The sequence below is a fragment of the Poromitra crassiceps genome, assembly GCF_964638095.1.
Source record: "Poromitra crassiceps genome assembly, chromosome: 3".
In the NCBI taxonomy this organism is placed as follows: Eukaryota; Metazoa; Chordata; class Actinopteri; order Beryciformes; family Melamphaidae; genus Poromitra; species Poromitra crassiceps.
The window spans coordinates 90249458-90275252 of record NC_139625.1 but is presented as its reverse complement, the minus strand read 5'-3'; the positions used below and the strand labels follow the sequence as shown (position 1 = coordinate 90275252).

Sequence of the window (25795 nt, the reverse complement as noted above, 5' to 3'; positions counted from 1 at the left end):
ATAGCTCGTCTATGGCACTCAACCGTTGGATTATGTAAGACGAGATATCTCGGCTATGGCACTCAACGTGTTAATGGTGTTCTTAGGGCCGGAAAATGCAAAAATTCCAGAGTGGAATTCCTTGATAATGCTGCCCTTACCGTCACCGTGGACAGTACGAAACGTAATTCAGGTGACGACACAGCCCTCCTTTCCCATGGAAGACAATTTTATTTATTTTTATTTAACCTTTATTTACCCAGGCAAGCAAGTAAGAACAATTTCTTATATACAAAAGCAGCCTGACAAAAAGCAAGGGCCTTTTGGGGGAAGGGGGTGGGAGGCTGAAATAAATACAAGGTTATATAAATACAAGTAAAAACTTACAGTAATAATAGGAGCATACTATATACAAACACAGGCTACAATAACAATATGAGAGAGAGAGAGAGAGAGAGAGAGAGAGAGAGAGAGAGAGAGAGAGAGAGAGAGAGAGAGAGAGAGAGAGAGAGAGAGGGGAAGAGGAGGGGGGAGGGGGTGAAGGGGCAGGGAAGGGAGAAGAGGAGGGACTGGGGGTATGTGTGTGGTTGGGAGGGACAATGATAGACAATAGGAGCATTCAACTAGCCCAAGCCTTATGACACAAGTGAATCGCATTGGCATTCAACAAACATGATAACAAGTTGGTAAAAACACATAATCTGCATTATGTGCCCGCTATTAACGTCATGCTGCATATTAATTAATTACCCCCGCATTAAATAATAATTTAAGACCCTCAACTCACGGCCAGATGATGCATCGATTTCCTCAAGTCCAAAGTGCTGCAAAGAAAACAGGTATTTTTTATGGTGCTTTATTGGGTTTTCATTCTGTAATGGACCAATCTGGAGCAGTTTATCACCATTCGTGACTTCTGTGTCACTCTATCATTTGGAAAATGTATTTAAAGTGTAATCCTATAAAGCTAAATCAATCCTGTTAGACATAGACAGAATATAGGAAGCTAGGCGTTTTTACCTTCAAAATAAAAGCAGTAATTTATAACTGGGTAAATTAAAAACAGAACTGTCGACTTACTACGGGTTAAAATGGACTTTTAATTGTCTGTTCTATCTGTTCTGTGTATTTAGGATCACACACAAAAACATTGCAACATGCATCAATAAGGCTATTAGTTCATTTAATTGCCATTATTGTGAAGGTTTTAACCAGAAGTTTCCATGTTATTCTGGCTTACTTGACGCTGCTTTGAGTTTTTGAGTGGCTTCAATCTGCACGTGACTTGTTATCATAAACGCTGTGTATAAATGCAAAATCAAAGGCGAGAACACAACGACAGTTTGCCGTTTTATGCAGAGACCGTTGTCGTCTAGACATGGCCTGAGAAGTGTCCACACATTCAAGCCTCTCTCTTTTTAATTGTTGTCTGTGAGCTTCTGTAAAGACTGCTACTTCTCATTATAAACATTCTCAATATTGTAACAGTCATTCATATTAAAGGAGAATTTCGTTTTTTTACACCACGGTCCTTATTTCCAGGTTAAAATATGATGTTTTACTCACCCAAATAACTTTGGTTTCATTCGGATGTCCACAGAAGATTTTGAGCATGAATCTGTCAATGTTCTTCCATTTCTCAGAACTCTGTTTCACCGGTCATACGATGCCTCTGTTTCACCGGCCAATATTAGGGGTGCTCCGATCCGGCTAAGCCACGATCCGATCCGATTCCGATTCTTGGGGTCACGATCCAATTCCAGAATCGATTCTCGATTCCAACGATTCTCGATTCTCGATTCCAACGATTCTCGATTCCAGAATGTAGAATCGATTCTCAATTATGTAGTTTTATATTGCAATAACACACAAAGGTAAATCTAAGACAAAAAATGACAAATGTACTAATGCTGAACTTCAAATTCAACTTCTGAAGTATTACAGTCAGGGCCTAAATTCATTTTGCAAACTAGGGGGGAATTCCCCCCTTATGTTCTTCAGATAAGATGGATTTATAGGCTGGGGGGATCTGTAGACTTTGAGAAGGATTTATAGATTTTGGGGGGAATACATTAACCAGAGTTCTTAAGTGCAAGAGGTGGTGGCACCGTGGCAGTACAGTACACAAATTACATGAACATTTGGACACTTATTCAGCCGGTATTTTGCATGTTGCCTTCAGGTGCACTGTAAAAAATATATATATATATATATATTTTTTTTTTTACAATACAAAGAAGAATCGATTCTTGGGAGTTTGGAATCGATCCAGGAATCGTGGCATTAAGAATCGCGATCCTTTCAGAATCGATTTTTTGGAGCACCCCTACCGGCCATACGATGCCTCTGTTTCACCGGTCATATGATGCCTCTGTTTCACCGGTCATACGATGCCTCTGTTTCACTGGTCATACGATGCCTCTGTTTCACCGGTCATACGATGCCTCTGTTTCACTGGTCATATGATGCCTCTGTTTCACCGGTCATACGATGCCTCTGTTTCACCGGTCATACGATGCCTCTGTTTCACTGGTCATACGATGCCTCTGTTTCACTGGTCATACGATGCCTCTGTTTCACCGGTCATATGATGCCTCTGTTTCACCGGTCATATGATGCCTCTGTTTCACCGGTCATATGATGCCTCTGTTTCACCGGTCATATGATGCCTCTGTTTCACCGGTCATATGATGCCTCTGTTTCACTGGTCATATGATGCCTCTGTTTCACTGGTCATACGATGCCTCTGTTTCACCGGTCATATGATGCCTCTGTTTCACTGGTCATATGATGCCTCTGTTTCACCGGTCATATGATGCCTCTGTTTCACCGGTCATATGATGCCTCTGTTTCACTGGTCATACGATGCCTCTGTTTCACTGGTCATACGATGCCTCTGTTTCACCGGTCATATGATGCCTCTGTTTCACTGGTCATACGATGCCTCTGTTTCACCGGTCATACGATGCCTCTGTTTCACTGGTCATATGATGCCTCTGTTTCACCGGTCATACGATGCCTCTGTTTCACCGGTCATACGATGCCTCTGTTTCACCGGTCATACGATGCCTCTGTTTCACCGGTCATATGATGCCTCTGTTTCACCGGTCATATGATGCCTCTGTTTCACCGGTCATACGATGCCTCTGTTTCACCGGTCATATGATGCCTCTGTTTCACCGGTCATACGATGCCTCTGTTTCACCGGTCATACGATGCCTCTGGTTTAGTCCTTTTGAATCTGCTGTTCTCCAAAAGGCTGCATTTCTTTCCCTGTTGGTTGTGATGATGCCTTCCTTCCCTCAGCCTGTCCTTTAAACACAAATATGACCTTGAGCTCTGCTGACAAGTGACAGATTAAAGCTCACAGCCGGAGAAGTCGTTTCTTATCAACGGGAGAATGAATGGATCATTTGAACAGATATACCTCAGTGGTGGATCAAGGGATCCTCCCCTCCTCTGCTTCAGATTATATTGATTTGGAAGTCTGGGAAACATAAAGATAAATGCCTGGGGCACTGGCTGGGTCTTAGTGCTGAAGTCCTGCAGGTAAAAACCAGTTCAGTGGAATACCAAGTACGCCGCTGCCGCTGTTTTGAGGGAAATGTACAAGAAAAAGAAATACAACCAGAAAAAAGTAAGGCTGTGTGCTTATTTGCAAAATAATAAAAAATAAAATGTAATAAAATATAGCAGAGATTTTAGTGTCAACGCCAGACCTATGAGAGTTAGCTAGCTCCTCGAGACAGACTTTCCACTTGCATCGAAAATCTGTCGGCAAGCTCTGTGAAAAGCCGAATAACAGAGCTCGTAGGGGGCGGGCTCTCATGCTGCTTTACCGAGAGTCAACCGAGTCAACCGGTGTGTCGTAAAAGTTGCCATTTCCAGTGTGTAGCAAGGAGCTAGCGTTGTTGTTGTTGTTGTTTCAGCAGCGGAGGCATTTGAGTTCAACAGATTTGACAAGCAGGGAGCAGAAAGGGATTTTCTTCCGCTGTTGATGGAGCGGAAATCTCATGCGGAGCCCCTTGAGTTCCGGTTATTCAGGCATTCAAATGAGCCTCCCCCCAGAGGTTAGAAAGAAAATAGATGTTTTTGTTGTTGTTTTTGTACGTTAGGTTCCCACATTGGCTCCAAACTGATGTCGGAATCCTGGCCAGTGATTGGTTCCCCCGAAATCCTGGGGGCACCAATCTGTAACGACTTTAGCCATCAGGCACGCCCACCCAACCTGACTGTTGACTTTTGAAAATGAACCACTCTCTCATTAGTGCTATGACCTGTCAGTCATTCAATTTCGACACGTAGACCCGCCCTCAAAACAGCAGTGGCACAGACTCATTTGTGTAGTATGCAGAAGGCAGCGGTTCAACGTAATATTTGAGTCTGGGGAGAGACTACAGAGATTCAAATATTGTGCTCGCTGACAGGGAAATGTGTGTTAGAAAGAGCTGAGGACAACAGGGCTTTCAAAGTATGAAACAGCAGATGAACTGAAGTCTGCTACTGTAGTTGTTTACAGCCAGCAACCATTTCTGTCATGTAGCTCCCAGAAAATATTTCTCAGACAATAAAAAATATGGAAGTACATCACAGCAAAGCCTCTAATTAAAATAATTTGCTCAATCGCTGCAGACATGATAGCTAGGGTTCCACTGATACTGCATGTTGAAGGCCGATACCGATATTTTCCTAATGAAGCTGCCAACGGCCGATACTTTGTGCCAATATTCAATATCTTTTCCATTTCCGTGGCTGTAAAAAAAGTATTCAGTGTTTCCCCCAGAACTGGATTCTTGGGACATTAAAACCCAGAGTAATGACATTACTCAGTGATGTCATTTGGGCACAAATGACATCACTGGTCCAGAACTTATCTCAAATCAACTGAATAACTGTCAAACTAAATGAATGCCTGCAAAACTGTTTTTTGGATACCGGTATGTGTGAGATCGATGTACAAAATAAATCAGCATTGTTTTTCGATGAAATTCTCCAAGTTGTTTTAGTTTCCTAAACATAACCAAAGGTGTTTTAGTTGCCTAAACATAACCGACATTTAAACAGACGTGAGGTTTTCAAATGAACAGACATGAGGTGAATCACCTGCATGCAGCGTTTTGCTCATATCCAATATGTCGTTTTGGGAGTTCATGGAAATCGACGTATTCTGTCATTTTGTTATAGAGGACATGTTGAAACGACGTGCATACATGTATGTAGCTAGGAGTGTGGGGGAGCACCAAGCCACAAACCTCCATCACAATTCCCACTTAATGTGTACACCCACACACACACACACACACACACACACACACACACACACCCACACACACACACACACACACACACACACACACACACACACACACACACACACACACACACACACACACCTTGTCCAGTCTCACCCAGGTGTAAAAACATGAGAGTGAGGAAGTTCATAAACCTGGGGAAGTTTGTGTGAGCGTCAGCATTTCCCCCCCCGGGGTCTTGGTCTCCGTGTAATCGATTAAGACCTGAGGGTGTCTGGGTGCCAGAAGAAACCAGCATGTCACCATTTCCTCGGTAAATCAGGCCACAGGCGATTGGGCTGTACAGTACATCTACATGATGTATGCCCCCAAGCGACAAGGTGATGTATAGAGGTGATGTATAGAGGTGATGTATAGGCCATCTGCATTTGAGCTGAGCTCAACTGGAATACAACTGTACAGTCAGAGAAAATGGGTTTGCTTCACCGCCTCGCAAAACTACAAAATGAGTTTACAGCTGGTTTGATTTCTCCGTGTGTGTGTGTGTGTGTGTGTGTGTGTGTGTGTGTGTGTGTGTGTGTGTGTGTGTGTGTGTGTGTGTGTGTGTGTGTGCGTGCGTGCGTGCGTGCGTGCGTGCGTGCGTGCGTGCGCGCGTGCGCGCGCGTGTGTGTGGACTTCTACCCTTGTGATAACCAGTTTGAGTTTGTGAAGACATTTTTGAGAAGTTTTGGCTGATTCTCACTTTTTCAAGGGGGTAGATTTACGGCTAGGTATTGATACTCAATACCTTAATGGTATCAAACAAAATAACCCAGTACCTACTGTTGAAACTTCTCCAGGCACACGATATATGTGTTCAATGTTTTTTGTACACAGATCTAGAAAAAAAATCTATTTGGCTTTGCTCGCAGCCATTCTTCGATTTAATGTGATGTGTGAATGTCGCACTACCACAGCAGCTACAACCCATACATTGAGTGGTGGTGAAGTGGAGTAGAAAAAATAGAAAAAAGGTATCTAATGAAGTACTATATTGGTATCTGTATCATTTTAAGGTTACTGGTATTGGTCAATAGAAGCTATTCATATGGATGTAGGGTTGTCACGATACCAAAATTATGACTTCGATACCGATACCTGCCTAAATATCTCGATACTCGATACTTAAACGATACCACGGCAAAAAGCTAAAGCAACAGGAAACGTCGTGTAATAATGGATGACAGAAGAACATGGAAGTTAAAATTCATGTTTTGAGTCTTCATCATACTTTATGTGGTGTTCAAAGATAGCTGGGGAAGGCTGCCTCAACTGAGTTGGTGCTGATTCTGCTGGCATCTCATTTGACTAAATAGAAAATGAGGAAATGTGTTCAGTAGAGCGCAGAATATAATAATTTCTGTTCAGTCTACTTTAGTATAATCCTGAGTTTGAGCTTCATTAAGTGCCAGATTTACAGTTAATGTCATGTATGTTTATTATTTTTCACTATAAAATGTACAGTAGGCCTATGTGGTATGTGGTGTCAAGTGTTTTCTTGTTTGTTAATAATTTAGGTGAGTTTTTGACAATTAGTATAACATTAATCATGGATTATTCTAAATAAATAAATAATTTTCAGTGTTATTAAAGCTTTTACATGGTAATATGCAGTAATCTGATGTCCCTTATACTTAGTGTATGTGATTTCTTTAACAGTTAACGTTATACAGTTTGCAACCTCATATCACTCTTAAACACCGTCATATAGCCTACCTCCTTGGCAGAGGTTAGGCGCATTGCCTTTAATTGCCTCATCAAACGACGCTGAAAAAAGTTTGCTTGTCACAAAATAAATCACACTCGCTTGACTTGACGTTATCACATTCGCTAAACTGTCACACTTTGTACTAGTCGGATCGTCTGTTGGAGAGATGCTTTGGCAAGTCAAGTGGACGTGTTGTCTCCCTTTTGCCTGTGTAAACATGTGTAAACATCGTTTTACAGACGGACAGCTTTGTCCGTGCACGCTTCGGCATAGCCGTTGTAATCTGACTGTATGGTTGTAATATTAAGTGCTGACTCCGTGGGCCAGATTCAACATACGCTGTTAGAAATGAGCAAACCCTATGCTGCTGCTCTCAGGTAGGATAGAGGCTGCAGTCGAGCGAAGGCGAAGCGCTGTGTGTGACAGGCAGAGAGGAGAGAGAGGGAGGGAGAAAAGCCAGCAGCTCCAGCACCAATTTACAGGCAAAATCCGTAGAGATTCAACACATTAACGTTGCTTCCCATGGTCAGAAAAAGTCGCCAGATTTGTCGCTAGTCGCCTTTGAGAAATAAAGTCGCCACGTGGGTCTGAAAAGTAGATAAATATATCGACAAAGTCGCCAAGTTGGCAACACTGCATGTCGGCTGAACAGAGGACTGGAGAGTGGAGTGTCAGTGAGACAGGGGAGGGTGGACTTGACACGCCCACAGGGAGTTGAAACAGACAGAGCAAAGCTGCAGCACACAGACTCCGGTGGAGAAACAGACGGTGGCACATGGATGCAACGCAACTCATGTCATTTTTAAAAGTATCGGTACTAAATTAACGTGGTATAGTATCCTTTTTAATGCCAGGGTATCGCGGTACTGTTGTAGTACCGGTATATCGTGCAACCCTATATGGATGTACGTACAAGGGTGTTTGTGTGTGAGTGTGTGTGTGTGTGAGAGAGAGAGAGAGCGAGAGAGCCCACTTTCTCTAGCCCACTGGTAGCTTGTATTGTGTGTGTAAGGCTTTATAGTCCACTGGTAGCTTACATTGTGTGTGTAAGGCTTTATAGTCCACTGGTAGCTTGCATTGTGTGTGTAAGGCTTTATAGCCCACTGGTAGCTTGCATTGTGTGTGTAAGGCTTTCTCTAGCTCACTGGTAGCTTGCATTGTGTGTGTAAGGCTTTATAGCCCACTGGTAGCTTGCATTGTGTGTGTAAGGCTTTATACCTCACTGGTAGCTTGCATTGTGTGTGTAAGGCTTTATAGTCCACTGGTAGCTTGCATTGTGTGTGTGTAAGGCTTTATAGCTCACTGGTAGCTTGCATTGTGTGTGTAAGGCTTTATAGCCCACTGGTAGCTTGCATTGTGTGTGTAAGGCTTTATACCTCACTGGTAGCTTGCATTGTGTGTGTAAGGCTTTATAGCCCACTGGTAGCTTGCATTGTGTGTGTAAGGCTTTATAGTCCACTGGTAGCTTACATTGTGTGTGTAAGGCTTTATAGTTCAAACTATAAGGCTTTATAGTTCGAACCATTCGAACCACCGGTACGAATGGTGTGAACGAATAATGATTCTGTGTAAGCGCTTTGAGCCTTGGAAAGGCGCTATATAAATCCAATCATTATTATTATTATTATTATAGTCCACTGGTAGCTTGTATTGTGTGTGTAACTAAGGCTTTATAGCCCACTGGTAGCTTACATTGTGTGTGTAAGGCTTTATAGCCCACTGGTAGCTTGTATTGTGTGTGTAACTAAGGCTTTATAGCCCACTGGTAGCTTACATTGTGTGTGTAAGGCTTTATAGTCCACTGGTAGCTTACATTGTGTGTGTAAGGCTTTATAGTCCACTGGTAGCTTGTATTGTGTGTGTAAGGCTGTATAGTCCACTGGTAGCTTGCATTGTGTGTGTAAGGCTTTATAGCTCACTGGTAGCTTGCATTGTGTGTGTAAGGCTTTATAGCCCACTTGTAACTTGTATTGTGTGTGTAAGGCTTTATAGCTCACTGGTAGCTTGTATTGTGTGTGTAAGGCTTTATAGTCCACTGGTAGCTTACATTGTGTGTGTAAGGCTTTATAGTCCACTGGTAGCTTGTATTGTGTGTGTAACTAAGGCTTTATAGCCCACTGGTAGCTTACATTGTGTGTGTAAGGCTTTATAGCCCACTGGTAGCTTGTATTGTGTGTGTAACTAAGGCTTTATAGCCCACTGGTAGCTTACATTGTGTGTGTAAGGCTTTATAGCTCACTGGTAGCTTGCATTGTGTGTGTAAGGCTGTATAGTCCACTGGTAGCTTGCATTGTGTGTGTAAGGCTTTATAGCTCACTGGTAGCTTGCATTGTGTGTGTAAGGCTTTATAGCCCACTTGTAACTTGTATTGTGTGTGTAAGGCTTTATAGCTCACTGGTAGCTTGTATTGTGTGTGTAAGGCTTTATAGTCCACTGGTAGCTTGCATTGTGTGTGTAAGGCTTTATAGCCCACTGGTAGCTTGCATTGTGTGTGTAAGGCTTTATAGTCCACTGGTAGCTTGTATTGTGTGTGTAAGGCTTTATAGCCCACTGGTAGCTTGCATTGTGTGTGTAAGGCTTTATAGCCCACTGGTAGCTTGTATTGTGTGTGTAAGGCTTTCTCTAGCCCACTGGTAGCTTGCATTGTGTGTGTAAGGCTTTATAGCCCACTGGTAGCTTGCATTGTGTGTGTAAGGCTTTATAGCCCACTGGTAGCTTGCATTGTGTGTGTAAGGCTTTATAGTCCACTGGTAGCTTGCATTGTGTGTGTAAGGCTTTATAGCTCACTGGTAGCTTGCATTGTGTGTGTAAGGCTGTATAGTCCACTGGTAGCTTGCATTGTGTGTGTAAGGCTTTATAGTCCACTGGTAGCTTGCATTGTGTGTGTAAGGCTTTATAGTCCACTGGTAGCTTGCATTGTGTGTGTAAGGCTTTATAGTCCACTGGTAGCTTGTATTGTGTGTGTAAGGCTTTATAGCCCACTGGTAGCTTGCATTGTGTGTGTAAGGCTTTATAGCCCACTGGTAGCTTGCATTGTGTGTGTAAGGCTTTATAGTCCACTGGTAGCTTGCATTGTGTGTGTAAGGCTTTATAGCCCACTGGTAGCTTGCATTGTGTGTGTAAGGCGTTATAGTCCACTGGTAGCTTGCATTGTGTGTGTAAGGCTTTATAGTCCACTGGTAGCTTACATTGTGTGTGTAAGGCTTTATAGCCCACTGGTAGCTTGTATTGTGTGTGTAAGGCTTTATAGCCCACTGGTAGCTTGCATTGTGTGTGTAAGGCTTTCTCTAGCTCACTGGTAGCTTGCATTGTGTGTGTAAGGCTTTATAGCCCACTGGTAGCTTGCATTGTGTGTGTAAGGCTTTATCTAGCTCACTGGTAGCTTGCATTGTGTGTGTAAGGCTTTATAGTCCACTGGTAGCTTGCATTGTGTGTGTAAGGCTTTATAGCCCACTGGTAGCTTGCATTGTGTGTGTAAGGCTTTATACCTCACTGGTAGCTTGCATTGTGTGTGTAAGGCTTTATAGTCCACTGGTAGCTTGCATTGTGTGTGTGTAAGGCTTTATAGCTCACTGGTAGCTTGCATTGTGTGTGTAAGGCTTTATAGCCCACTGGTAGCTTGCATTGTGTGTGTAAGGCTTTATACCTCACTGGTAGCTTGCATTGTGTGTGTAAGGCTTTATAGCCCACTGGTAGCTTCCATTGTGTGTGTAAGGCTTTATAGTCCACTGGTAGCTTACATTGTGTGTGTAAGGCTTTATAGTCCACTGGTAGCTTGTATTGTGTGTGTAACTAAGGCTTTATAGCCCACTGGTAGCTTACATTGTGTGTGTATGGCTTTATAGCCCACTGGTAGCTTGTATTGTGTGTGTAACTAAGGCTTTATAGCCCACTGGTAGCTTACATTGTGTGTGTAAGGCTTTATAGCCCACTGGTAGCTTGCATTGTGTGTGTAAGGCTTTATAGTCCACTGGTAGCTTACATTGTGTGTGTAAGGCTTTATAGTCCACTGGTAGCTTGTATTGTGTGTGTAAGGCTGTATAGTCCACTGGTAGCTTGCATTGTGTGTGTAAGGCTTTATACCTCACTGGTAGCTTGCATTGTGTGTGTAAGGCTTTATAGCCCACTTGTAACTTGTATTGTGTGTGTAAGGCTTTATAGCTCACTGGTAGCTTGTATTGTGTGTGTAAGGCTTTATAGTCCACTGGTAGCTTGCATTGTGTGTGTAAGGCTTTATAGCCCACTGGTAGCTTGCATTGTGTGTGTAAGGCTTTATAGTCCACTGGTAGCTTGTATTGTGTGTGTAAGGCTTTATAGCCCACTGGTAGCTTGCATTGTGTGTGTAAGGCTTTATAGCCCACTGGTAGCTTGTATTGTGTGTGTAAGGCTTTCTCTAGCCCACTGGTAGCTTGTATTGTGTGTGTAAGGCTGTATAGTCCACTGGTAGCTTGCATTGTGTGTGTAAGGCTTTATACCTCACTGGTAGCTTGCATTGTGTGTGTAAGGCTTTATAGCCCACTTGTAACTTGTATTGTGTGTGTAAGGCTTTATAGCTCACTGGTAGCTTGTATTGTGTGTGTAAGGCTTTATAGTCCACTGGTAGCTTGCATTGTGTGTGTAAGGCTTTATAGCCCACTGGTAGCTTGCATTGTGTGTGTAAGGCTTTATAGTCCACTGGTAGCTTGTATTGTGTGTGTAAGGCTTTATAGCCCACTGGTAGCTTGCATTGTGTGTGTAAGGCTTTATAGCCCACTGGTAGCTTGTATTGTGTGTGTAAGGCTTTCTCTAGCCCACTGGTAGCTTGCATTGTGTGTGTAAGGCTTTATAGCCCACTGGTAGCTTGCATTGTGTGTGTAAGGCTTTATAGCCCACTGGTAGCTTGCATTGTGTGTGTAAGGCTTTATAGTCCACTGGTAGCTTGCATTGTGTGTGTAAGGCTTTATAGCTCACTGGTAGCTTGCATTGTGTGTGTAAGGCTGTATAGTCCACTGGTAGCTTGCATTGTGTGTGTAAGGCTTTATAGTCCACTGGTAGCTTGCATTGTGTGTGTAAGGCTTTATAGTCCACTGGTAGCTTGCATTGTGTGTGTAAGGCTTTATAGTCCACTGGTAGCTTGCATTGTGTGTGTAAGGCTTTATAGCCCACTGGTAGCTTGCATTGTGTGTGTAAGGCTTTATAGCCCACTGGTAGCTTGCATTGTGTGTGTAAGGCTTTATAGTCCACTGGTAGCTTGCATTGTGTGTGTAAGGCTTTATAGTCCACTGGTAGCTTACATTGTGTGTGTAAGGCTTTATAGCCCACTGGTAGCTTGTATTGTGTGTGTAAGGCTTTATAGTCCACTGGTAGCTTGCATTGTGTGTGTAAGGCTTTATACTCCACTGGTAGCTTGCATTGTGTGTGTAAGGCTTTATAGTCCACTGGTAGCTTGCATTGTGTGTGTAAGGCTTTATAGTCCACTGGTAGCTTGTATTGTGTGTGTAAGGCTTTATAGCTCACTGGTAGCTTGCATTGTGTGTGTAAGGCTTTATAGTCCACTGGTAGCTTGCATTGTGTGTGTAAGGCTTTATAGTCCACTGGTAGCTTGCATTGTGTGTGTAAGGCTTTATAGCCCACTGGTAGCTTGCATTGTGTGTGTAAGGCTTTATAGCCCACTGGTAGCTTGTATTGTGTGTGTAAGGCTTTATAGTCCACTGGTAGCTTGCATTGTGTGTGTAAGGCTTTATAGTCCACTGGTAGCTTGCATTGTGTGTGTAAGGCTTTATAGCCCACTGGTAGCTTGCATTGTATGTGTAAGGCTTTATAGCCCACTGGTAGCTTGCATTGTGTGTGTAAGGCTTTATAGCTCACTGGTAGCTTGTATTGTGTGTGTAAGGCTTTATAGTCCACTGGTAGCTTGCATTGTGTGTGTAAGGCTTTATAGTCCACTGGTAGCTTGCATTGTGTGTGTAAGGCTTTATAGTCCACTGGTAGCTTGCATTGTGTGTGTAAGGCTTTATAGTCCACTAGTAGCTTGTATTGTGTGTGTAAGGCTTTATAGTCCACTGGTAGCTTGCATTGTGTGTGTAAGGCTTTATAGTCCACTGGTAGCTTGTATTGTGTGTGTAAGGCTTTATAGCCCACTGGTAGCTTGCATTGTGTGTGTAAGGCTTTATAGCCCACTGGTAGCTTGCATTGTGTGTGTAAGGCTTTATAGCTCACTGGTAACTTGCATTGTGTGTGTAAGGCTTTATAGCCCACTGGTAGCTTGCATTGTGTGTGTAAGGCTTTATAGCTCACTGGTAGCTTGCATTGTGTGTGTAAGGCTTTATAGCTCACTGGTAACTTGCATTGTGTGTGTAAGGCTTTATAGCTCACTGGTAACTTGCATTGTGTGTGTAAGGCTTTATAGCCCACTGGTAGCTTGCATTGTGTGTGTAAGGCTTTATAGCTCACTGGTAGCTTGCATTGTGTGTGTAAGGCTTTATAGCTCACTGGTAGCTTGCATTGTGTGTGTAAGGCTTTATAGCTCACTGGTAACTTGCATTGTGTGTGTAAGGCTTTATAGCCCACTGGTAGCTTGCATTGTGTGTGTAAGGCTTTATAGCTCACTGGTAGCTTGCATTGTGTGTGTAAGGCTTTATAGCTCACTGGTAACTTGCATTGTGTGTGTAAGGCTTTATAGCTCACTGGTAGCTTGCATTGTGTGTGTAAGGCTTTATAGCTCACTGGTAACTTGCATTGTGTGTGTAAGGCTTTATAGCTCACTGGTAACTTGCATTGTGTGTGTAAGGCTTTATAGTCCACTGGTAGCTTGCATTGTGTGTGTAAGGCTTTATAGCTCACTGGTAGCTTGCATTGTGTGTGTAAGGCTTTATAGCTCACTGGTAACTTGCATTGTGTGTGTAAGGCTTTATAGCTCACTGGTAACTTGCATTGTGTGTGTAAGGCTTTCTCTTACAACAGATTCAACAATTTGCACAAGTTTTTTAAGCAAAATTACAACATGGCAGATTAGTAATGATCATACAATGTGTTGGCATTAAAAAGCACAGCACTCGATAGGACTATTCCTAAGGTCACAAAGAGCAAATATGTGGGATTGTAAGTCATGTTTTTGTAGTCTTTTAGTTGTGAATCGTTTCCTATTCAGCAAAATCCATCTTCCAACATAACTGATCACATAGCTAACACAATGGCTCAAAGACTGTTGGAAAATGTATTGCAATTTATACCAGCACAGTGGTCAAATCTTTTGTCCCCTCAGGCACAAGTACTTTTCATGGATTCCACATATAAATGACTGTGAATTTCTGTGCATTAAGACTCTGTCGTCTTTCCTCATTGTGCTGAATGTGTAATTACTGTACATGTTTAGGACGTTGATGTTGTCAGCGTGATAATGGCCTTCTTGTGCTGATGCCTTCTCTCCATTAGTTATTCATAGCCATATTAGAGGCTCCTATCATTGTGTCACATCACATCATTGTGTTATGCTGGGGAGCGAAGCAGGGAGGTTTATTTGGATTAACACTGTATGTTCCATAGTTGGCCATATACAGTACTTGCCTTGACAGACAACTCCTTCAGCCAATCAGCGTCGCCAAATCCAATCCAAACCCACTCGGAAGTCTTTTCCGCCGAGAAACTCCACTGGTGCATTTTTCTTGTTTCATTGTTGTTCTTGAGTCTATTTCTGCAATAACTGCACTTACTGTGCTTACTCTACTAATGGTAATGCTACTGCTCGTTGCTTCTGGAGCCGCCATACTGTTTTGCCAGCGACTTCCCCGATTGGCCGGTTATGATGTCACCTACGAGGCAGGTCCCTGATTGGCCCGTGGATTTTTTTTTCTTTTTTCTTTTCTTTTCTTTTGATTTTTTTGATTTTTTTGATTTTTTTTTTTGCGGGGGTTCCTATCTGGAGGAAACTCCAGGGGAGCACAGGGAAAACATGCAAACTCCACACAGAAAGGCCGTAGGCACTGAGGACATGGGAATGGGGACACAGTCAGCGCCCACAGCGTCCCAGGTGGGAATCGAACCGAGGACCTTCTTGCTGTGAGGCGACTGTGCCCTTGGCCCATGGACTTTGTCATTTCTGCAAATAGCTGTGGGCGGGCTGGAGGCCAGACTGATCACCGACTGAACAGTTCAGGTGATCTGTGTGTGTGTGTGTGTGCGTGTGCGTGCGTGTGCGTGTGTGTGTGTGCGTGCGTCCGTGCGTGCGTGTGCGTGTGCGTGTGCGTGCGCGTGCGCGTGCGCGTGTGTGTGCGTGCGTGCGTGCGTGCAGTTTACCAGGATAATTTGTTCCAAATTGAGGCTTCAAAGAAAACAACTGCAGTCTTTGCTCAAAATATCTCTCCTCTCAAATTGGGCAATTTTGAGAACGTTCGCCTCAAAGAGTGGAGTCTGAAGACGCGGATGAGAAGATGATTTCTATCTGGCGTATTTACATGGGGGAAAGTTCTCCATTCTTGAACTTTTAGCGAGTCATCTGATCTGATGGCTGAGCATGTCTTTCTGAATGCATTTTTTAATCTTCTGCCTCACTAATTCTCTGTAGCAGTCCCCAGCTGAGCACAACAAGGAGACACACACCAGTACCTTTGACTGTCAAAACACGTGAATATCAAATATTACTCAAAGGAGAACCACCGTGAATGTGCACACAAACATACACACACACACACACACACGCTTACACACACACGCTCCTTTGTCCATAACACTCCCTCCCTTGATACTGAATACATGGGGTTGAATTATGCATGTATGAGTGGGCAAGCTTGTGCTGTTTGACTCATCCGTGACTAAAATCCTCAGCGGAACATTTTCTTCATGATCACCCAAAGTCAATCAAAGTCGATGCAAACTTTACCCCATCGCATTACAGACAGTGGTAGAAAACCCATTATAGGAACATGAGAATTTCTTTTTTTTTTTCAAAATGGATCTTCCTCCTGGACAGCTAACAGTGGGACTCCAATAACGAATACAAAGCTCCCCCTGAGGCATGAAAGAAGTTCCAACCCCCAAACTGACAGCTTACCGTGCCTTGTTCCACCTTTGTTGGGCCACAGTCCAACAAATTACCTACCTACAGCTCCACTTGCAAGGCTTTCCGTTGTTTCTTATGTTTCTCACCATATTGTCTCCCTGGGAGTTGCCAGAGCACTTTAATGATTCCCCCTAATTGAGATGCCAGCCTCTGTCTGCCTTTGCCACCCCTCTCATCGCTTGCTGTCTCTCTTTCGTCTCTCTGCCTGCCCTCTGCCTACCTTCACTCAGTGGGAGGCTAATATTCCCTGGCATAGCTAGCAGCGGCTGTCAGTTAGCGAGCCGCCCAGCCGTGGTAAATATCCCACATTGATTAGGCGATTTGCATAGGCGCAGGAGGCCGGAAGGGTATGGCTGAAACAGATGAAACAGAAGGGTATGGCTGAAACAGATGAAACAGAAGGGTATGGCTGAAACAGATGAAGGGTATGGCTGAAGGGTATGGCTGAAACAGATGAAACAGAAGGGTATGGCTGAAACAGATGAAGGGTATGGCTGAAACAGATGAAGGGTATGGCTGAAGGGTATGGCTGAAACAGATGAGATTGCTTCAAATCCACCTGCATCCATGATGAGACCAAGCCTCACCCACCATAGAGGGTTCGAATGGCTGCCAACTGCGGCCCGCCAATCAAGTCACATCGGCCCGCTGATCAGTTCTGTTTACAAATAAATACAATTTAAAACTTAACGAAAAATAAAAAACATGCGAATAACCAACCCGTTCTCACTCCCAAACCGTCAAATACTGACATTCAGTCAGGATCTCTTGCCGTCATTTGCTGATGGGAAAGGTAGATCTTCTCATCAGAAATCAGCGGGTGAGGCGACCGCTAGTCACCATCTCCATGCGGTCTTGAATGTAACGATAGTCTGATCTTTAGGTACGTCGAAGCCGCCCGAGCCCATTGTAACCATTTTTAACCCCGACCCAAACAAGAACTAAACCCAACCCACTTGTTTTACTTGCCTAACCGGTGAGGCGAGCCGTGGCTCCCACGACATGTTAGCGGGCCGAACCGGGCTGGTAGCCACAAACTCGTTCCGACCTGTCAGTGGTCACGCCGGGGCTCGGCAACAAGGAAGTAGCGGAGTGGAAAAAGGAAGAGAAAGGGTACCTCAGTATGCCCAGTATGCTTCAAATGAGCAGAGCACTCCTGTGTAATGTAAACTAGATCATGTTCTACATACTCCGGTACAGTAGGTGGCGGTATGCCAAAGAAGAAGCGCTCCTCTGCTTTGTTGACAACCTTTTTTTTTATCACCCAACCACAACCCTGGCAACATACTGTTACTGTTCAATATATTAACACTCGTCTGAGGCTTCCAGGGCTTGGTCGTTGGTTGTGATTCCTGATGCCAGGCTACAGGTAAGGTATATATAGGCTTACGTGTTGCCTCCCAGCCCCGGTGCTGATTCCCTGCTCGTCACTCGCCAACTTGCTCTCTGTGGTTCAACAGCGTTGACCTGACTCACAGTGACAGTTCAGACTTGACAGTTCATTTGTAGACTTGTAACACGCGGACAATACCTGAAAACAAAGCTCCGTTAGGAGAGGGGGAAACTCCGTCTTCCATCACAACACTAAACATTTCCTGGTTTATGATATGATTCTTAAATCTGCTGATGCAGTGCTGACATCCATTTAATTTTCTCTTCAAGCGAGCATGAATCTCAGCCATAGTTTTTTTCCTATTGCCATTATTGTCCATAAATATTCTAAAGTTTAAACCAACCATTTATTTGCGTGTGTGTGTGTGTGTGTGTGTGTGTGTGTGTGTGTGTGTGTGTGTGTGTGTGTGTGTGTGTGTGTGTGTGTGCGCGTGCGTGCGTGCGTGCGCACATGCGCGTGCGTGCGTGTGTGCAGAAGTCCAGGTTTCAGTAGAGTCATGGACGTCTACAGAGGAAATGACTTAAAACTCTGGCAATTGCCACTGGTTTCCACCTGATATGGGGAAAAATACCAAATCTAAATCAATGACGGTGTAATTCGTGATGTCAGGGAATGTTTGCACAGCGAGCAATAACTCATTTCCCTGAGACTGGAAATGGATTGAAAGGATTAGTGTGGATTTTCTTATCGGGGCGACAGTCCTGTCATTCACAGTGTCTGAGACTTGATGAAACATATCAGGAACGGGGCTAATCTTATCCAAGGGATTCCATATGAAGGCCCTCCTCTCTCTTCCATATGAAGGCCCTCCTCTCTCTTGCTGTCAGACATGAGTGTGATTGAGTGATGGGATTAAAGGCTCTGGCTGTGAGATGGTTGTTGAGGACATCTATGTGGGGAGAAGTGCTCCTCCATTGTTATAGAGCAGATTAAACCACCTGGTTACGCATGGAGTCATAGTGTGTGTGTGTGAGTGCGTTTGAGGATGCCTGTGAAAAGTCTGCTTTTTGGTGTAAATAAGGGAGTGATGCAATGCAAGTGTCAAAATAGACTAGTCCACAAAACCATAGATAGATTCATTTAAGCTCCACTTCTACCCACACAGAATCCATCAATTTTAGGTTTGGCCGAGTGCCTTAGGAAAGAATACGGAGGAGTTGGGCTTCGAGCTTGTTTAGAAGATTAAACTCTGTCATTCTCGGCCAAATCTGAGATCATTTCTCATTTCTCCTAGAATTGGCCAATTAGCTTCCGCATTGCTGTGTGGATCTGTGATCTGTTCCCTCGTAGCCGAGCCCGAGCCAGACATTTTCAATACTCCATCTAAATTCAGTGAATAATTCCCTATTTGCTAAAGGCCGCCGTGTTTAGTCTCGGCTCCCAGACAGTTGGAGATCTCCGCCTACAATCGTCTGGGGACGTCTTGCCAAAAATAGTAGCTTGAACGGTGGGGAGAACGGCCGCTAACAAACCTACGACCCTTTGTCAAGTTACCGGAAATGACACTCTCCCCCCTTATCCTCCATGGTGAAACAAACTGGAGATACAGAGAACCTTATCATCCATGGTGAAACAAACTGGAGATACAGAGAACCTTATCCTCCATGGTGAAACAAAGTGGAGATACAGATAACCTTATCCTCCATGGTGAAACAAAGTGGAGATACAGATAACCTTATCCTCCATGGTGAAACAAACTGGAGATACAGAGAACCTTATCCTCCATGGTGAAACAAACTGGAGATACAGAGAACCTTATCCTCCATGGTGAAACAAACTGGAGATACAGAGAACCTTATCCTCCATGGTGAAACAAACTGGAGATACAGAGAACCTTATCCTCCATGGTGAAACAAACTGGAGATACAGAGAACCTTATCCTCCATGGTGAAACAAACTGGAGATACAGAGAACCTTATCCTCCATGGTGAAACAAACTGGAGATACAGAGAACCTTATCCTCCATGGTGAAACAAAGTGGAGATACAGAGAACCTTATCCTCCATGGTGAAACAAACTGGAGATACAGAGAACCTTATCCTCCATGGTGAAACAAAGTGGAGATACAGAGAACCTTATCCTCCATGGTGAAACAAACTGGAGATACAGAGAATCATATCCTCCATGGTGAAACAAAGTGGAGATACAGAGAACCTTATCCTCCATGGTGAAACAAAGTGGAGATACAGAGAACCTTATCCTCCATGGTGAAACAAAGTGGAGATACAGAGAACCTTATCCTCCATGGTGAAACAAAGTGGAGATACAGAGAATCACTTTGTGACACAGAGAGAGAGCTTTTTAAGACATTGGTAATGGATGTCCTGAGCAACGCTACATTATTTGATTCCGTTTTATCCGTTTCCAAGCACACCACTTCTGCATGTCACCACTCACCGCCCCTAAACACTCTGAATGTTCTGTGATGCAGGTGTTTTTTACACTCTCAAATTTCTTCCACCCAGTTTTAACAACGAGACCTAGGAGAAAGTCCTCGGTCTACCCCGTATTTTGCAGCATTCCACTGTGGACACACGTGCTGACCGCTTACTCATCCAAGTCCAATTTCAATGCTTTTGACATCAAACCATAAACCTTCACTGGCTGCACGGCACTGTCCTGAGTCCGCTCCATGGCGCTGACTCCATTACTCGCTGTGATATTTATAATTTCATAAAGCTGCTGTGTGACAACGTTTATTTTATCCCCCGGCCCCTCCCTGACTAATCTGCTCCTAATAAAGGGATGCCAGGCACGCCTCACTGCCCAGGCCTTAGCCAGGGACGATCAATCAGCACTGGGGCCTGACAGGGAGGCATAGATTGTCAATGATCACTCCCGGCTCCGACCCACCCCCTCGCACGCATGCACGCACGCACGCACACACACACACACACACACACACACACGCACACTCACACGCACACTCAATATCTATGATCTATAGTAATGAAAATCCATGCAAACTATTGAAGGCGGGAGATGAAGGTGACAGGGGTGAAAGATTGGACAGAGTTAACGACCATGAAAAAAAGATGTCAAATGTGGGGAAATGTTATGGAGGGGATTTGAAATAAAACCTTTTGTGGAACTGAGTTATCGGTCAGCACACAGCAACGTACTGTATAAAAGACAGAGATCTAGCTGTGCAGCTGTGCTTCAACAATACTGCATAATACATCCACATGAGTTTAGGCTTGTGCATCAATGTGTACAGCCTGGAAAACAGAACTTTATAATGCTGAGACCTAGTCTTACTTCATATCCATTTACATATTTATTTGTTTTTCATTCATTAGATTTTCTTTCATTCACTTTTGATACATATTTAGTAAGGCCAGCACTTAACTAAGCATGCTACCAGCTGCTCTGAAGTCAGAACCTGCTGAGCTTTGATGGTGAAGATAGTGAGCAGACACATTGGCACATTCAGCCGTCAACTCTCCACCATGATAGCTGATGTGTGGTGAGCGTACTGGTGCAAACTGGCTGCCGTTCATCACCCAGGTGGGTGCTACACATCACCCAGGTGGGTGCTGCACATCACCCAGGTGGGTGCTACACATCAGTGGTGGATGAGTTTAGTTCCCTCCCCCTCCCTCCCCTGATATGTGAAGCCCTTTGAGTGTCTAGAAAGGCACTATATAAATCCAATCAATTAAAACAATCTCCAGAATAGAAACATTTTTACCATTTAGTAATTGGAGAAATGTTTAATGTCAAACATTTATTTAATGCTCTTACCCAGAGATATTTAAAGTGCCTGCACATGCAGGGTTCAGTGTCTTAAGGACAATTGGACTGGGCAGCTGGCTATACCTGGCTTGTGGAGCTTGACCCTGACTATCAGGCCAACCCTGAATTCTTCTATCTCCTTACATAATTTAGATTGCTTTAACTCTCTTTATTCTGGCATCAATTAAAAGTGACTTTCATTATTCTTAGTTAATATTATATGGGCTGTTGAAAATAAGACTCGGAAACTATTTCACTCCCACTTTATTATTATTATTATTATTATTATTATTATTATTATTATTATTATTGTTGTTGTTGTTGTTGTTGTTATTGTTATTGTTATTATTATTATTTATTATTAGTAGTAGTAGTAGCAGTGGTAACATTAATATTAATATTGTTTTTATTCAGTAAAAACAGTTTTAAATTAAAGTTGACTGATCTATTCAACTTTTATTCAGGCACAAAATTAACCCTTTAAACTTGATGGAAATAGTGATTTTACATTGTATTAAAACTCTACATTACCTGACACATTTTTTTATTATTGTAATGAGATTTTCAGCTTCATCACCCAGCACTAAAAATAGAGTTCAGATATTTTCTCTGACAGTATTGTGCCTGTAATGCTGAGGTAAAATGGTCATCAACAGTGATCCTGACCGGAGCGTCTCTGTCTATAGTGTGGAGCTCTCTAGAGCAGAGGTTCTCAAATGTTTTTCAGTCAAGGACCGCTTACAAGATAGAAAATATACCGGGGACCCCCTCATTCTGATTTGTGATTTTGGGCTAAGCTTAATTGTTTCCACGGTAACGTGCTTGACTTTTAATTTGATAGGTTTGTTATTAGAATGTAATCCATGAACCATTTTAGATTTAAAGCATAAACTATTTTCGTTGAACCATGAAGATTTTGCAAAAAATATATATATATTTTTTTTTTATTACATTACATTTACATTACGTCATTTAGCAGACACTTTTGTTTTATCCAAAGCGACTTACAATATCACAATTTGTCAACAGTACAGAAAACCACTATGCAACACAATCAATGACAGCCAAGATATTTTGATAGACTAGCACCATGTAGGAAGTAGTTTGAGAAGGAATAAGTAACATGTAGCATTTTATTAAAAAAAAAAAAAAAATACTTGAAAACTTTTCGCGGACCCCCTGGCAACGTGCCACGGACCCCTGGGGGTCCGCGGACCCCCATTTGAGAACCACTGCTCTAGAGGACATACAGCTGAGAACTGAGGCCAGAGCTTCACAGCTTCTCTCTGACAGCTGGCCTGAAGGACACTGTTATTCTGTTATGTTTAATGTCATTATTGTGTTATTTCTACTGACAGACTGTATTGATGAGGTCAACTGATCGTTATATTTAATGTCATTGTGTCATTTCTAAACAGACTGTATTGATGAGGTCAACTGATCGTTATATTTAATGTCATTATTGTGCAGGCTTTTAGCGGAGGAATACAGTAGTTGTACGGTTGGGAGAAATAGCAGTGCCGAATGCAATGGCTGTTTGGCGGGAAAGTAAAGCGCTGAAAATTGTCAAAATAGAGCGTGCATGTACACAGAGAGGCGGGTTAGTCAGTCTATCAACTGTGGCAAATAGAATGTGTGCATTGTTCACATTTTGTTAATGATATCGGAAAAGAACGATTGTCTCGAGCTTTTCAGTTCGAGGTTGTAGGAGTGAAGGCTTTCTTTGTATATATCATAGTGAATATGAAGATTAGTTTTCAGCCATTTACGCTCAGCTTTCCTGCAATCTTTCTTATTACGCCTAACGGATGCAGAATTTCGCCAGGGTGCTTTAATCTTGCCAGACAGCATTTTTAACCTAACAGGCGCCACGCTTTCAATAACATTCAGGATTGTTGAATTGAAGTTATCAAGAATCTCATTGACAGAAGCTGATGTGGGAGGAGATAAAGAAAATGTCTCCATAAACAGCGCGCTGGTGCCTGCATTAATGTGTCGTCTTTTAACGGTTTGTGACCTAGTAATGATCTCAGGGGAGATTTCCATTTAAAAAAAGATGCAAAGATGGTCAGACAACGCAACATCAATAGTCGACACAAAAGAGGACTTAAAGCCCCTAGTAATAACTAAATCCAGGGTATGGCCTCGGTTGTCAGTAGGCCCTGAGACATGCTGAGACAGATCAAAAGTGTCAAGTAAGATATTCAGTTCTTTGGCAAAATTATCATTGGTATCAAAGGTTACAATGAAAAGCTTTTCAGACATGGCAGTTCAACAAGGACCTGAACATACTACAGGCTTACTGAGGGTTATGGTTAGTGTTACATGGAACGCTTTCCTTTCTGGCAAGCACAGAAAGGTGCTCTATGAATGAAGGTTACTGTTATTATCCATTCGATATTCAAACAACTTCTAACATGTTTTGTTTTCTCTTTGCTTTGTCTCTCTTGCTTTGTTGTTGTTTTTGTCCGTTGCTGTATGTTTGGGTGACTTGGGTATTTGCTGCCCTCCGAAGCACACGGATAACATGGAGATTGTGTCATCTGCGGAGTGTTCGAGCGACGACGAGGACCTGGAGGAGTGTGAAACGGTCCATGCAGGTGGGCTAGGTTAGTTTGCCTTTGCTTGCTTTCTCGTGCTCTCACTCATCCGCACCCGAGGATCAACGTATCCTCAAAGCATCACACCCCCATGGCCACACAAAGTGTACCTTCATAAGCCAGCCGAGAGAGGAACAGTCACGCCAATGCTGCAGTTCCTAATTAATCCTTAATGCTAAATCAGTCATCCAAAAATCCATGCAGTATCACTAACTGACAACAGTCTACACTTGCCCATGGGGTCTTCCGAAGTGGTTAACATGGTCACCAATGTGCATACTAAATTTGCCTGCTTTAGCGGAATATGAGAGTTAGTAATGTCGTTACAGACTGTGCAAAACTAGTATGACGGTGAGCCATGTTCTCTGCATTGATGCTTCAAAATGTATCATATTGTGTTTGAGTCCAATGCTCCTGCCATGTGGTGCCCTACTGATTTGCATTCTGACACATGATACATTTTGACAACTCTTTTTTAAGATTTGCTTTCAGTGAAAAATGCAGCGTGATATCTAGAGTAAATTGAAGTATTATTTTTCTTTTTGTTCTCATTCGTGGCTTGCTGTGTTGATACATGTAATAGAGAACAGATATCATCGAATTTCTGTGTACAAGTTTTTGTTTTGTTTTTTTGTTATACTTTTGCTCTAAGGTGATCTTGTTATTCTCTTTTCGATCTAAATATAAAAAAAAAAAATAGAATATTGTGATAACTTAGATGTTCAGATCATCAATTCCTCCGGGTTCTTTTGAGAGAATTTGGGAATTGCCATATTTTGGCCTATCATGCCTATCATGTCTCTGTCTGTAGGAAACCACAATTAGTTGTTTACTTCCACACTACACATTCCTTCATTCCGTTTGCTGTAAAACGAGCTGGCATATATCGCAGGAAGGTTACAGTAGCTTGGGTTTTGTGCTCAATCACTATTCATAGCCTGGGTGAGCATCATAATCTATTGCTTATATGCACTATATTAGTTCACAACATGTTCTAGTATCTATTGTATATCCCATTCACGTCACAGGTCACTGCTTGTCATAAATGACGCTATAAATCCCTTTCCAGGAAAACATTGTCCATGAAATGTTGCTATAAACTATTCACTATACACAGCGATGAAGTGGGAAATAAAACTATAGGATCTCCAGTCAGTGATCATCATAAAGCAAACAACCACCAATATGAAAATAAATTGATATTTTCAGAAAACCGTGAATGTGTGCTTGTTCATATAAAAGGCCCGGTCATAATATACCTTGCATTGCTATGATTTATACTATGACTACAGTACCTCATAAAGATTTGCATTTGTCTTAAAATATAGTAAACACTGTCCTGTAAATAAACTTTGGGCGGGTGGGTAAAAATTGTTTTATGTATGTTACAATTTACATATTGTATACACATTCCAATTTGGAAATATAAACACATTTTACATAAAGGTTATTATATTTCATTGATTTGTGAAATCTGGAAGATTTAAATATATTTATTTATTCATAGCATACAGTATGGGCATTTAACCGCAACATTCAGAGACATGAAAGGGTGACAGGAGATTGATGATTTTCTACTGACTGTGGTATCGGAAACATAATGTTATCTGTCCTGAAGGTCATTCCCAAGTTCTTCCAAAGCTTATGTGAGAGATAGCGGTGTCAATGGCTTCAGTGCTCTGCTCTGTAGCCTGACAGACACAGACAGGGCCCCAGTCATCCAATCATATGTTTACACAGAAATTCACACCATTCCTAACCCCTGACATCATTTGACGTGGACAGCGCCGTGGCATGCTCTGTTGATTTGACATTTCGTCCGTTGTATCCTTTTGGGAGTCGATACTGTTGTGTCTGTCTTGTGTAGCATGAGCGTGTGGGGGGTGGGGGTTGTTTTTGAGCCATCATCATCTATCTACCAATTAAACAAAAGTAACACTTTATATTAAGGTACATATTCGCTATTAGTTGTGTATTGGCATATTACTGTAGTAGCATATTGGCTGTTTATTAGTCATTATAAAGCACTTATAGAGTACCGCAGGGATGACG

The 25795-nt window shown here is 42.8% G+C and overlaps 1 protein-coding gene across 1 annotated transcript in view; it reads left to right on the top strand.

The window, feature by feature from the left end:
* The window catches only part of nrxn3a (neurexin 3a), a gene marked incomplete at its 3' end in the record, with an annotated part of 673655 nt that overhangs the window by 622727 nt on the left and 25133 nt on the right, over positions 1–25795 (top strand). The window contains exon 20 of the mRNA XM_083634400.1: positions 23659–23743. Coding sequence (XP_083490526.1) covers positions 23659–23743 — 85 coding nt within the window. The remainder of the gene's footprint in view (positions 1–23658; positions 23744–25795) is intronic.